Below are 15,134 nucleotides of genomic sequence, written 5' to 3'. Positions count from 1 at the left end.
CAGTGTGTGTGTAATTTGACACACGCTCTGCACACACATGTCTAATTACACCAGAGACACCTTTGTTGACTAGATTCATACCCTAACCCCCAACCCTCTCCAATACACGCCCTGACACTTACCATAATACCGAATTTCCACTGCGTACGTGTGTGAGAAAACTCATATCGTGCTTACAGGAAATCAATCACCATGGAAACGGGTTTGTTTGGGTTTGTTGTCGGTTTGTGGTTTCTCACATGTGCACTGTATATCTGGTGTGCTTTTCAACCCCCAGCTAACGTTGGTGAGAGTGACACTACTCGGTATATTCTTTACAAATCAGGGAGGGAGGTACATGGTGAATTATTTATCATTGAGGGAATTCTCAACGCACTGAGCTGGTTGCCAGGGGCATCTGTGGTCCCCAGCTGTTGGCCCCCTCACTCCCACAGACAGGAAACCTCATACTGTCCAACCACTGTCCCCACTGCCACCTGGTGTGACAACAAACCAAACCATTAAATCCTCATACTTCTTTTCTTTCTTCCCCCCAGTCAGATAAACAGATGTAGGTCAGGAATCAGTATCATTGTTATAAGCAGTATGGCAGGCTGTGAGGTCATTGCCCAAATTAAAATGATCATTTATTATATCATATAAAAACTTAATTACAAATTATATAGTGGTAACAGGTTGTGGAGGGAATTAACTGTTGAAAAGAATGAATGCGGCCCTAATCGTAAAGTTTTCATCCAATGATCTACTACTTTTCTTATTCACTTTGTACAAGCCGTCTTTGTTTGAGCCGCTATTAACTCAGGTATCACAAGGCTCCTTCACTCAATTCAAAGCAAACATTTTGCTCCGTTGTAAAAACATTTTTGTAGAGCCTGGAAAGACCACGGGCAAAATGATCGGTGTAATCATTCTGCATGAGTTTGTGTACGGTCACCACCCCCACATCTGATCTTGTAACCTGCCAGACTATCGCACTACACGCCCCAGTTGCTGCTTTTCTTTCTGTCTCTTTTTCTCTCCCTTTCTCTCTCTCTCTCTCTCTCTCTCTCTCTCAAAGTACAAGGGTAGCGTGAGCGAGAACAGAGTGCCAGCAGCCAGCAGCCCAGGACCGGTTGAAACCTGTATGGGTAGCAACTGAGGAGACACTTCCTCCACCCAGTGCATCATCAACCAAATCCAGAAAGAGCTGGAAATGATGCATGACTTCGGCACTCAGGGTCCTATTGACTGTTGAGTTTGTCAATACCAAGAAGATAGATAGATAGATAGATAGATAGATAGATAGATAGATAGATAGATAGATAGATAGATAGATAGATAGATAGATAGATAGATAGATCATTGTATCAACAATGTTGCACGTTAATAACAGTTTAGTAACAACGCAAGGCATCATGTCAAAGCAACTGTCATATGCACAAAAGGCACATGTGAGAATTCTTAGTCAGCTAAGTTATTTCAACACCATGATGCATGTGGTGTCTGGTACTCTGAAACAAAGGGGGCAGAAGCTGGTGATGCGTTCAGGTCCCAGGGGAAGACGGTAGACAAGAGAGCTCGGTTTTTCACTTAGTAGTAAAGCTAATTCTTAAAAGGCATTCACGTCAGGTTTTTGGTCTCTAATACATTAAATTTCATCCACTTGCTGAATTTTTATTCTGAAAGAGTTGCTACATAGCCTGCTACAGCAAAGTAAATGTGACCCCATTAGTTACTTCGTGATTCGGCCACATAATTTGGTTCCCTTTGCAAACCCTCGAGGAAAGCTGTTGCCTCTTCACTATGTCTCACAGACGTCCACTGTTTCCCCGGCAACGTAAATCCAACCGTTTCAACAATACATGTTTAGCTCGTGCAGTCGGTTTGTACGAATATTGGACTATCTTTATCACAACTGTTTGGGCGCGTGAATAAAGTTTTTTTTTTTTTAAAGAAAAAAGAAGTAATGCTGGGGTCACAATTGGGCCTAATGGAGTCAACGCTAATTTACTGTTCATTTCAGCTCAGCCGTTGACTGTGTCGCTCTGTTCATCTCGCCTTTTCCCCACGCGCCGTGAACGTCGCATCTGATAAGCTAACAGGCGGTGTCTTCGGGAAGTTGCCGTAATGTCGTCCTCCAATGAGAAGCGCCCATAACACCAGCGACGGCGGTCCGTGCGGCTCCATATTGGATCTGCCTTTTTTTCTTACAAATACACTGAACCGGAGGTCTGTCTGCGCATATCGTCAAGCGTGCGGCCAGGCAGCCGGCTCTGCTCACCGGGGCTCAGGTATGAGGGACGTAGCCGACGAACCGTCGCTGTCACCAACAAATGTTCCGCGGAGCTTTGTTTCACGCAGCGGCGTCGTTCCCACGGCTTTTAACGGGGCCGGGAATTTAGGTTAGAGGCGCACCTGGACAACTGAGCGAAAAGTGGCATGCAGGCTGAGGAAGAAATAATTGGATTGAGATAACGCCGCACAGGCAGTAAGTATATTTTCCTTTACTGTCTTTAAAGGTATAGCCTACACTTATAACCGTATATTTACTAATAATCAATAACCACACACACACACACACACACACACACACACACACACATAGGGAATAATATTACATATACATATACATATATATATATATATATATATATATATATATATATATATATATATATATATATATATATATAATATATATATATATGTATATGTATATGTAATATTATTCCCCCCCACCCCCCGCGTGGTCGAGCAGATAATGGTTCCCAGATAAGAAACTGGTTACCTGGTGTGAATGTTTAACGCTGTGGACACATGCCGATTCTCAATTTCACGTTGCAACAAGTCACCTGACCCAGTACACCAACAGATAACTTACTGCGCAAGTACTCCTCACGTGAGGGAGAAAAAAAAAGTCCACTCATCATCCAACTATAGACATGTCTTATTTCCTCTTGTTGTGGCATAGCCCCCCCCCCCCCCCCTCCTCCCAGTATGGCCAGTCTGCAACAAATGTACTTGCTGTCTGGCATTAACTTAGTTTCCTCTCAACGTTACATTGTAGCCATCTTTAAACTAATAATGTATCTTAATTAAATTACACTTAACGTGCAGTGCAGTGGCTCCCATCACATGGTGAAGTCGGTTTTATATAGTCTGTATGGGGCAGCAGGATCAGTTGGTCTGCCATTTTTTTTAATACATGTATTTATAACAGCACTTTTCACAGATTTAAGTCACACAGTGCTTAGCAAGACATAATAAAATAAAAGTAGAAACCAAGATGGCAGAAGTGGTCATACAAGGGCACAAAATGATTATTATTGTGATAATCATAGAGAATATCACAATTATAATAACACATTTTATTCATAGGCACCTTTTTTGCACTCAAGGACACCGTAAAATACAGTAGACCATAACACACACAATAATTGCATCTAATGCAGACCTTCAGTTTACACAAATGTCTCAAGAGGTGTGTCTACAGCAGGGACAGAGACAAAAGGTAACATGTTTGAACTGAGGGTGCGAGCAGATGGATCAGGGTGAAGCAGTGATAATTGTGAAGTGGATCCCGTATCCCTCCAGGGAACCAGGGAAGAGATTTGAGTTTTTTAACCATCAAGAGCAGATAAGATAAGTGATGAAAACAGTGCGTTACCATAGTGGAGATCAGGCGTGTATGAGCATCTCTAGCCCAGCAGTTGATGCAACAGATCTCAGTTTACTTATATTACTCAAGTAGCAAAAAACGAGACGGCTGTCTGACATGGATGTCAAACGATGAGGGTTTATCAAATCTTACCCCTAAAGTTGTGTTTTGTCTGCTAAGTGTGAAGATAGATTGTTTGTCTGTGGGGAGTTCGATCATTCTAAATCACTGTTGAACACCTGTCAACTTTGTCTCTGGTGCGATGCGCAGACATCACCTGGGCTGCTGCATTCTCCCGATAGATCCTGAAGCATGTCAAATATGATTCTGCCGTCTCGTCAAAAAAGAGTGCTACTGCTGTACAGGTGTGACCATGTCAGATTGCTTTCACGTCGCAGCGGGATGGACTTCCAAGTTCCTCAGGACAAAAAGATAACTAACCTAGTGATATCACAAAGTTAGACATCTTGCTCTAAATGTGAAGAATACAGTATTTTTTAGGCTTATTTATGATGTCGGTGTATATATAATAGATTATATATAATGTGAACTGATTTGTCAGTCAGGCTCTACTGAAGACCCATTGAAAAAGAAACATATCGCACCACATCACTACGTCACACATGACTCACCGACCCATAGCAAAGCTGCTTTGACTTTGTTTGGGGAAAAAATACAAAAACAATTCTTCATTTTCAGGATAAAAATGAAATGCATTAAGTCTGTGACATGGTCGATATTGTGCAGGAGCCATATGCTCATGCACATTATATACTTGTATGAAGGCTAATGGATCTCACCTCAGTGATGAACTGAAACTGATCTGAAATAAAGTTTGTTTTTTTTCACTAGGAGAGAGATCAAATTACTGGCTTATACGCAGGCAACCTCTTAGCCATCCCTTTTCATCTGTTGTGCTTCATCTGGCTTTCAAAGATAACACCACTGGGTGTCAACAACACATTTCTTTCAACAACTTATTTTTCCTTTAACATGTACGGGTGTCACACAAAGGAGAAACCAATTTCTATATGTTATAATGTGACACATTTAGATAAAAAAATAACTATGTATAAATGGAATTTCTGCTCTTAAATGTACCACAATGTGGAAAAAAGCCTCTAGAAATTCTATTAAAAGAAAGATAGAGTTTGAAGTGTTTAATCTGACACACAGCAGCCAAACAGGCAAAGTTTCAGCTACATTAGAAAAAAATAATGTAGTTCTTACATGCATGAACTACATCCTTTTGTCTGCCTCCGTGCCCAGCACAGTCTGGAATTTTGAAAATGTGTCACAGAACTATTGCTCTTCATTGCAGCTCCCAGGGCTTAAAGCAACAATAATTAATCCAGATGTGCAGATAATGGTTTATTTATCTATTCCAAGAAATCATTTTGATCTTGCTTGTGAGAAGATGATACAAGCAAATGGCACTTCCACTAATTTCGAAAAACACAGTGATTCACCAAATGAAACACATGTGTGCTTAAACGTCTCTGTGAGTCAGAACAGTTGGTAGACTTATGTTGCTAGTGGAACGGCGCATAGTCCTTTGATGTAACCACGTAATAATAAGTCTGGATTTAGCACAATCTTGACTCTTCAACATCATTAAAAAGTACCTGAATGAAACTAGACGGCCGAGTGAGAGAAAGTGAAAGTTGAATTTAGCAGCACTCAGGAGTGCCTTCACAGTGACACATTCACACTTAGTACAGCTGGGGGGGTTAAATGTAGTATGTAGTATTCCTTTTCTTCTGAGGGAGATTTGTGTTCAAATGTTATTTTCCAATTTCATTTCCTGAATTATGACTCAAGGTGACCGGGCGCCGTCATGAACATAAGCAGTCATCCGGGACTGTTGATGTTCACACTTTGGCAATCTAAACAGAGCAAGTAGGGCTGCAATTAGCAATTATTTTCACGATAGAAGCGTTTGTTGACGATAATTTTTTTCCCTGATTGTTTGTTTTGTAAAATGTCAAACTGTGAAATGTGACCATGAGTTTTGAAGGTGATTCAGATGACTCACAGCCCAGAAGCCAAAGACATTTAGTTTACAATGATAGAAAACAGAGAAAAGCATTGATGCCTCACATTTATGAAACTGTGACAAATGCATGCTTTGAAATTTTTTTCTTAAAAAAAATAAATGTTTAATTGACTTCATCTCTAGTGTGTTAGTCACAGTAGATTAACTGACCCCCTCTGTTTGTTGCAGTAATGTTCACACTCACTGAGGTTGCATCCTTGAATGACATCCAGCCGACGTACCGCATCCTTAAGCCATGGTGGGACGTCTTCATGGACTACTTGGGGCTGGTCATGCTCATGCTGGCCATATTCGCCATGACCATGCAGATCACCAAGGACCAGGTGGCCTGCCTACCGTGTCTGGAGGGCCCGGAGGAGGAGGCCCCGGGGGCTAAGCCTAACTCGTTCACGCAGCAGAGTGCACAGAATGCAGCCTCATCAGCGGCCCCCATGGCAACCACCATCCCCCTCGTCACTAAGGACTTACCGGACGAAGTCGCCCATGAGATCCACACTGCTGTGGTGGCAGACAAATATGCCAATCAACCTCAACCGACGGGGGTCAGGACCAACTTGGACTATCAACAATATATCTTCATCAACCAAATATGTTACCATGTTGCCTTGCCCTGGTATTCCAAGTACTTTCCTTACCTCACCCTCATCCACACCATTGTTCTCATGGTCAGTAGCAATTTCTGGTTCAAATACCCCAAAACGAGCTCCAAGATTGAGCATTTTGTCTCGATTCTGGGTCGATGCTTTGAGTCCCCCTGGACCACGAAGGCTCTGTCCGAAACCGCTTGCGAGGACTCCGAGGAGAACAAGCAGCGGTTGACCGGCACCTCCTCGGCACCAAAGCAGGTATCTTTGGAGGGGAAGGAAGAAGGCGCAAATGTCAACTCATCCACGCCCATGCTCGGGGTGAAGTTCTCGGCGGATAAGCCCATCGCAGAGGTCCCAAGTAGTATGACAATCCTGGACAAAAAAGACGGGGAACAGGCCAAAGCCCTGTTTGAGAAAGTAAGAAAATTCCGAGCTCACGTGGAGGACAGTGATTTCATCTACAAGCTTTATGTAGCACAGACTGTAGTCAAAACGGTCAAGTTTATTTTGATACTGTCCTACACGTCGACCTTTTTAGCTAAAATCAATTTCAAGCACGATTGCGAGCCTGACATTAAGCAGCTGACAGGATACAGAAAGTTCTTCTGTACGCACAACATGGCTTTCATGTTAAACAAGCTGCTTATTAGCTACATGGCTCTGATTTTGATCTACGGCATGACTTGCTTGTACTCCCTGTTCTGGGTGTTTCGGCGGCCCCTGAAAGAGTACTCGTTCGAGAAGGTCCGGGAAGAGAGCAGCTTTAGTGACATTCCTGATGTCAAAAATGACTTTGCATTCCTCTTACACATGGTTGACCAATATGACCAACTCTACTCCAAGCGCTTTGGTGTCTTCTTGTCCGAGGTCAGTGAAAACAAGCTTAGGGAGATCAGCCTCAATCACGAGTGGACCTTTGAAAAACTAAGGCAGCTTGTGACCCGTAACGCCCTGGACCAGCAGGAGCTGCACCTTTTCATGCTCTCCGGCCTTCCGAACGCGGTGTTTGACCTCACCGACCTGGAAGTGCTGAAGCTGGAGCTCATTCCCGAGGTGAGGTTCTCGGCGAAGGTCTCCCAAATGACCAGCCTGCTGGAGCTGCACCTCTGCCACTGTCCGGCTAAAGTCGAGCAGACAGGCTTCGCTTTCCTCCGTGACCATCTCCGTTGCCTTCACGTCAAGTTCACCGATGTCGCCGAGATCCCGGCGTGGGTGTATCTGCTGAGGAGTTTGAGGGAGCTGAACCTAATTGGCAACTTGAGCTCCGAAAATAACAAAATGATTGGCCTCGAGTCCATGCGAGATCTGAGGCATTTAAAGACATTATGCTTGAAGAGCAACCTGACAAAAATGCCCACGAACATCACGGAGCTGTCGCCTCATCTGATTAAGCTTGTGGTGCACAACGACGGCACAAAGCTGCTGGTGTTGAATAGTCTGAAAAAGATGGCAAATCTAATCGAACTGGAGCTGCACACCTGCGAACTGGAGAGGATTCCCCACGCAATCTTCAGCTTGACCAACTTGCAGGAACTCGACCTGAAATCCAACAACATCCGGACCATCGAGGAGATCATCAGCTTCCAGCACCTCAAGAGGCTGACGTGCCTTAAACTGTGGCACAACAAGATCATCACCATCCCATCCTCCATCGGCCAGATCAAGTCCCTGGAGTCTCTCCACCTCTCTCACAATAAACTGGAGTCCCTGCCCCCAGCTGTGTTCACCCTGCCGAAGCTGCGGCACTTGGACGTGGGCCACAACTCCATCGCGGTGCTCCCTCCAGACGTGGGTCTCCTCCTCAACCTGCAGCACTTGGCCATCAACTCCAACAAGCTGGAGGTCCTGCCCAAGCCTCTGTTCAGATGCACCAAGCTCAAGGTGCTGTGTCTGGGGAACAACGCGCTCACCGTGCTGCCGGAGACTGTGGGTCAACTGGTTCAGCTCACTCAGCTGGAGCTGAGGGGAAACTGCCTGGACCGGCTGCCCAGCCTGCTAGGAAACTGCCGCCTGCTGCGCAAAAGCGGCCTGGTTGTGGAGGACCATCTCTTTGACGCGCTGCCTGTGGAAGTGAAGGAGAACTTCAGCCGAGAGACCAACTTTACGAGTGGTTTATAGCACAAAATCCATGACTCGTGGTTTGTGACCTGCATAACGGATTTGTAAGAGTAGACTCTTTATTATTGTAATATTCACAAAAAAAATGAATGAATTTTCTTGATAATTTTAATGAGTTGTCTTAGTTGCTTGTGTATTGAAAATGATTGTTTTTCTTGTTGCTGAGTATCTAATTCAGCAATTTTTTGGCATTTAGGCTTTTTTTTTTTGGAGCTTTCAGTAATAACATGACATTTAGCTTCTCTATGTAACACTATAGACCAAAACTGTCTGCTCCAATGACAAAGTAGATTTATCATTTTTGTTTTAGGTACTCAGGTATAATTGTAACCATGGGGAACAACATTTTTGCCTTAACTGCTGCTTTTTTTTTTACAGTGAGGGCTTTGACAAACAAAAGGCCAAAAATGAGTATTTCATGTTTTCTTGTCAGTTTTTCATACAGAACCTACGGAGCAATTTCTATACATTTATGGAAGAGGACACAATGCAACACTTTTTACATATTAGTGTTAACTTTTTGTTGAAATCACGTAACCTTTAATTTCCTCAATGTCTTGTAGCCAACATAATAATTTTAGAGTTGTAAAACTCAGGTGGAGACTAAGCACCAGATACGAACGACACGAATGTTGCAGAGATTGTATACTAAGGCCTCTAGTAATTAATTTGCACAACGGAAACGGAATGATTTAAAGATTGGTGAATGTCCTTTGTGATAACATGTCCCCAGACCAACGTGAGCTGATAAAAGGGAACTCTGTTGACTGTCTTTTTTAATCATGCTTTGAAATTTTAAACGTGTAATAAACCCGGTCACAGGTAGGACTGTTGACAAACATGTCTGTCTTCATTCTTCTCAATGTATTTCTATGTAGTTGTGTGTGTTTGTATATATATATATATATATACAAACACACACAGTATGTGTTCTTCAGAGCTGCTGTACCACATTTGTGATCCTATGCTCAAAGTTCACAACTTTATGGCACAATAAAGCACGATTTTAGATTAATGTCTTATTATTCATCTACTGGTGCACTCCACAGAACTCTATGGCCTCCGTCTCACAAATTATTACAATGCAGCAATTAAGCACCTTAGTTGCGCCTGTGTTTAATGAGTCAAAATGTGTAGGTTCACTACATATTTCACTCCCTGAACCCCACTCCAGAAGAAGCTCCTATGTTTCTTGTTACCAAATAGGAATCTTTGCTCCTGTCCCCATAAGGCTCCATATAAAGGCCCCTGAGCCGCGGATCATGTATCAGTGTCATCAATAGACAGAGAGTGGACGAGGTTACAATGACCTCAGTGATTCACAAGGAATACAATGACGGCAACCGGCTAATTGATGAAACATTTAAAGTTGCATAAACTCAGAAACATTAGTCCTCATGATGTGTTTCCAGTTCATTGATAGTAAAGAAGCTTTGGTCTTGAAATATCTCCTGGATTACGAGGTTTAACGCACATAATCCATAATCTTTTTCACCTGCTCTAAAATGTTAACATTATAAAGATAGAAACCTTGTGTTCATCCATTCATATGATCCTACGGGCCGGTTCTCCAGCACATGGGTTAGCTTTGACGGGGAACCTGATGATCCTTTGCACACCAGTAAGGTAGGAGTCAGCGAGGCCTGGTGAGGAGGAAGAAATAGTTTCACTCTGTCTGAACTGGTCAAGGTCACAGAGATCATGTGTCTTAATCATGTGTCCAGCCTTCTGTTCCAGGGTCTAATTGATGGCCTTGCAGTACTACTCAGAATAAGGGAACTTTTGCATCATGACATACTTGACATACTCCTTGAGATATCCTTGGTTTTAAAGACATCAGCACTTACTGCTGATCATCCTGTTACTCATTCTCTCTCTTTTTTTTTAGATTAAGTCACCTTTGAGGGAAATACCACTCTCCTCAGCAGATCGTATTCTGTATTAAAGTATTATCTTTGGATGTTTTTCACAGATTTGAACATATGGGTGTGTTCTTTCTTCATAGAGCATGTATTTTAAACACTGTATTATAGCATAAATCAGCATGTTAGATACCATTATATATAGAATGCAAATGTTAATGGAGGGAGACAAGACACACGGACGAATGCAGGACCACCTTAAGGCTCTGTTTGGTTCATGTGACTTTGCAATGAATAATTCAACATAGAGTCTGGGGCCTTAGAGGCCTCCTTCAGGAACCTGAACAGTCTGTCAACTACTATTTTAAATAGTTAAAATTGGCTTGTAATACAAACCACTAATGGTCCTGTTTTATATATGAATCGAGGTTCTGCCTTGCAGCGACTCAAAAATGTAGTTTCAAGAACTTTATTGTTTCAGTTTGGTACATGTTCAGTGTAGAAACACCAGATAGTGCACAAAGATTCATTGAAATAGGGTTTAAAAGCAGCTATGTTTGCTTCCTCCCCCAAGCAGTTTAATCTCACATGCCTGTAGTATGAAACTATAACTTTTGCACTGACAAAAACATAAAGAATATGAACGAATTAATTTTGAGATCCACTTGTTACCCCTATTAATGTCATTTAACGTACACGTATAGAGTTGGACACGTCTGAATATGTCATTTGGCTCGGTTGAAAAGCACCGAGCAGGTCCACTATGTGTTGCAGTATGCTGCCATCTGTCGGCGGGTGAAAGTATCTTTAAAACAGCAGCTTGGAAGTGAGCTAGCCTGTATGCTACATGTGCTCCTATAAAGCAACCAGATCATGAATCGTCAGAATAATGCTCCGTTCAACACTCTAGCTAACCCTAATGTGGGGCCTCCAGTATACAAACAACTGCCTACTGGAAGGTAACGTAAACTCAGTTCTTACGTCTTGACACGTCACGTTAGCTGATGTGTTCAATGTGTTTGTAGCTGCAGTGTTTTGCTAAAGCTAACAGTGCAACATGCTAAAGGAGCTAAGTTTGCTTCCTTGATTTGCCGACGTGAGCGCTTGAAAAAAAACATCATTCTGCCTTTGCCCAGCTGCATTCACGTTCAGTGGCTCATTGTGTGTGTGTTTGCTCATTTGTTTTGTCGAATTTTCGTTTTGTTTTGTGGGATAAACAGGATACCCCAAAACTTCAAAGAAGCTATGCTACACATCCCAGCGAAGCCAGCAGCCAACCCACACATCAGGACGTCTGACATGGCTGTTAAGACACAAGCAGCCCAGAAACCTGCTGGTAACTTAGAAACAGGCTTAAGGCCATATCAGGCAATACCCGTGGTTGTGTCCAAACTCATTTACTTGTAATAACTTGACAATACAACTAACCATTTAGAAAACCATGCTGCCATATTGTTTACTGTTGCATTTGCCTTTATTAAAGACATTTACAGGACATCTGGGGGGATGGGGAGTGACACAACAGTCCACTCGTTGTTTATTGTTAGTTGGCTGAATGTAAAGCATTCATCCATCCATGAATGCATCCATGTCTCTCAAAGTAAGTTGTCTTCATTGCTATTTACCTTTTTTTTTTTTACACAGGGAAACCTTCTTTTCATAAATGGAAGTCTTCATTCATACCATTAGAAGATGAAGAGGACACTCTGGACCAAAGCCCTGGCACTTCACAAAGGTGAGCCAGTCAGTGATGTCCACAGTATACAGACACTGTCAGGTAGAGAGTAGGAGTCACAATCCTGGATGGCTCACATTTGAGCCTGAAGGTGACCTTGTTGTGTGTTATTACAGGGGGTCCGTTAAGGTAAAACTGCCATTCCAGTAAATGTTTTTTTCCCTGACAGGTCATGTAGTTGGTTAGCACATTTATAATGTGTGTGAACATAAAGTGGTTAATGTATTGGGTCTTTACAGAGGATTTATGTAATAGTAAATTGCATATAACGCACACACACTGATCCCTCATCTGTCTCTCTCCCAGGGTTGACATTTATGATCCTTACAACCCTCTCTCGTCAGACTCTGAGAATGAGGTACAAGACCACAACCCGTCTCTCCCCGATCATGACGACGACCTGGATCATTTCTCTACAAGCGGAGACTCTCGCAAAAAACGCAGATGGGGCTCATGCTACTCTGATTCATTGAGCCACGCCCTCGACAGCCATGACTTAAGCCCCGAAAGCGGACCCACTGAGAGTCGAGGTCCCAGTCCAGGTCATCGACTGCCTGAACGACAAGCTTATAGCCCCGACGCTGAATCACTTGACCGACCGGGTTATGACTCCATAAGTAGACCTCTGGACCACAGGGTCTGCAGCCCCGACAGGTTTATTCCCAGCTCCTCCGCACGACGGTTTCCGGCATCTTATGGAGGACAGGGGACCAATGGCGAGGAGAGGATGATAATCCCAGAATACGACAGACAGGTATCATCATTAAGGTTGAAAATACCACAGCTGCCAGGTTTGTTCTCTGAATTCAAATATTTATGCAGTTAACTCTCTTTGGTTATAATCAATCTGTAGTTGTAGATGTAAACAGGATACAGGTTCAGTTTGTTGTACTGTGTTATTGACTGGCAGTGATGGCACTGCGATACTTGGTACTAATTGGAGCCCCTTCTCTCCTCTGTAGATGACCACCACTGTTAGATTATCCCCACCCAGGGTACAGCGGGACTATCAACATCAGTCGAAATACACAGGAATAGGTAAATTGGTGTTGCGTTAAATATAGGAAAGTTAAATAAACAAAGGAGAAACATGATTGCATGTACCTCATTTTGCCATGTGTACATGTATTTCCTATGTGAACCTAATAATATGTCTGTGTATAATGCTGTTCTACAGAACGGGACCAAATCCGGCCTTCCCCCGAGGTGTCAAGAAACAGGAAAATGATGATAATAATGGACAAGTAAGCACCAAGGATACTGATTCCTGATTGTTTAAAGATGCTAAATGTAGAGTATTCACATCACACTCACTGGCCATAGCAACAAGACACTCACATTCATATTTTCATTATCTTTCTTGCTGTAGCTGAAGTTACGAATGTCCTGAGATAATCAGGATTAATCACCAATATATTGTCGAGAAGAATTTCACATTGTTATGTTCCTAGGAATGGGATCATTAATAGCTATCATCAGATAAGATGTAAATCTAAATGACCAAGTTAAATAAACTCTCGTATGTGGACTCAAGACTGTTTAAAAGTCTGCTTTTTACCTGTTCAATAGTAAACAGTGTGCATTCCTGAATATGTTAATGTTTTTCTTTTAGGTGCCCTATCACTTGTGACCTGTGTGATGTTGAGTTATCCAGTGGTCGGGAGCTGGAGGATCACCTGGAGAGCAAGAGTCACTGGGACACCCTGGAGTACATCCAGCAACAGAATAATTATGATGATCTGGTTATAGCCTTCCTACAGGTACACAGTATGGTTAAACCCTGTACATCTACTTCCTACTTCCTCAACCTAAATATGACATAAAAACATCAACAAATCTCAGTGCATTGGTGCGCATGGTTGGTGCTAGAAGTTTTTTTAAATTTGTCTATAGGAAGTCATGCTGCATAAAAGCCATCAGTGCAGTCGAGCCATAGAAGATGGTGCGCTTCAAGGTAAATAACTTAGTGAAGAAAACGGGAAAGTTGTGCACCATCGTATTACAGTTCCAGACAAGCAAAGCCTAAATACAATGTGATCTTTGTTTTGTCAGCCCTGCAGGAAAATGACCACATGACAAAGATTGAAATGTTCCACTGTGCAGCTTGTAGTGTCTTCGTATCGACATCGGCATCCTCGGTTCACGCTCACATTACTTCCCAGGAACACCTCTCCAACACAAAGGTAACGTATCAATAACTGTTTTTTTCTGTTTTCCTAGAAGGGATGCGGGATTCAAGTGATGATGATTGTGATTGATTTTCTGAAGGAGTTCCAAGTGCAGCAAAGACGTTCTTGCCTTGAAAAAGCAGAAACCATAATGAAGGAGCTGAAACCTGAGTTTGAAGACTTCCTGAAGGTATGTTGCAACAGTTGCAAGAGTGAGAACATTTCAAAACTCTTCACAAAAAGCATAACTAACATCATCATGGTAAAAATAGAAGAAAGTACAGAGCTCAGAGCATAGCATATTTCCTATTTTAAATAAAAATAGCTTATTTCAACTCAAATACGAATAAGATTTACCATCCCCTCTCTCCCTCACTGCCGATCAGAATCGCTGACTGCACCTTTTAACTAATGCATTCGTTTTCAGCCTTAATACACTATAAACTATTAGTAGCACTAGCAAATGGTACCCATCAGGGAAACTAGTAATTGCATTTAAAATAAATGGACTGCATTTGGATTAAATGGAGCTGTACAGATGTAAATGACATATTTAACTTTTTTTCTTTCAGGGTGGTGGCCCATTTGAATGATGAAAGTCTACAAAGAACTATTTACACTGATAGGCCGTTTGCTTCTCCACTAACGTACAGTATATTGCTAAGACAGCATTCCGTTTGTCATTCAGGATTTGTCTGAATAAATGGAGGCATCTTTGAATCAAGGTTTGTTCACACAATATGGATTTCCTTGCATTCTTTGTATACACAGTCTGTCATCTTATATTTTGTCCATATTAACATTAGCTGCTGTACTCCCCGGTCATCACCATGTGGTCAGATATTGTCATTTTTTTATAAATGTACAGATTCAATATTTTTATAATTTGAGTGAGAAACAAATGATTGGAAAAAGTCAACTTGTTTGTTTTCATTTTATTTAGAACAACACAAATGTTTTAAGCATCGTAT

General features: G+C 42.2%; 2 protein-coding genes across 3 annotated transcripts; both read left to right on the top strand.

The window, feature by feature from the left end:
* Nucleotides 1–2,169: 2,169 nt before the first annotated feature.
* Nucleotides 2,170–9,241, top strand: lrrc8da (leucine rich repeat containing 8 VRAC subunit Da). The gene is made up of 2 exons (XM_084007018.1): nucleotides 2,170–2,467; nucleotides 5,862–9,241. Exon 2 carries the CDS (start codon nucleotides 5,864–5,866, stop codon nucleotides 8,396–8,398), a length of 2,535 nt encoding a protein of 844 aa, XP_083863144.1. The 5' UTR covers nucleotides 2,170–2,467; nucleotides 5,862–5,863; the 3' UTR covers nucleotides 8,399–9,241.
* A 1,830-nt stretch (nucleotides 9,242–11,071) lies between these two features.
* LOC311012077 (uncharacterized protein) lies at nucleotides 11,072–14,874 on the top strand. Of its 2 annotated transcripts, XM_084007400.1 has the most exons (11): nucleotides 11,072–11,219; nucleotides 11,481–11,596; nucleotides 11,905–11,995; nucleotides 12,302–12,749; nucleotides 12,958–13,033; nucleotides 13,173–13,239; nucleotides 13,608–13,755; nucleotides 13,889–13,949; nucleotides 14,048–14,178; nucleotides 14,264–14,353; nucleotides 14,736–14,874. In XM_084007400.1, the coding sequence occupies exons 1-11, from the start codon at nucleotides 11,134–11,136 to the stop codon at nucleotides 14,754–14,756; spliced, it is 1,335 nt and encodes a 444-aa protein (XP_083863526.1). In that variant the 5' UTR covers nucleotides 11,072–11,133; the 3' UTR covers nucleotides 14,757–14,874. The 2 variants fall into 2 exon arrangements, with proteins under 2 accessions (XP_083863526.1, XP_083863527.1); XM_084007401.1 differs by lacking the exon at nucleotides 11,072–11,219 and having other exon boundaries at nucleotides 12,340–12,749.
* Nucleotides 14,875–15,134: the final 260 nt, after the last annotated feature.

This window comes from Eutrigla gurnardus (assembly GCF_963514095.1).
Source record: "Eutrigla gurnardus genome assembly, chromosome: 4".
NCBI classification, from domain to species: domain Eukaryota; kingdom Metazoa; phylum Chordata; class Actinopteri; order Perciformes; family Triglidae; genus Eutrigla; species Eutrigla gurnardus.
This window is presented reverse-complemented; position numbering and strand designations above follow the sequence as displayed.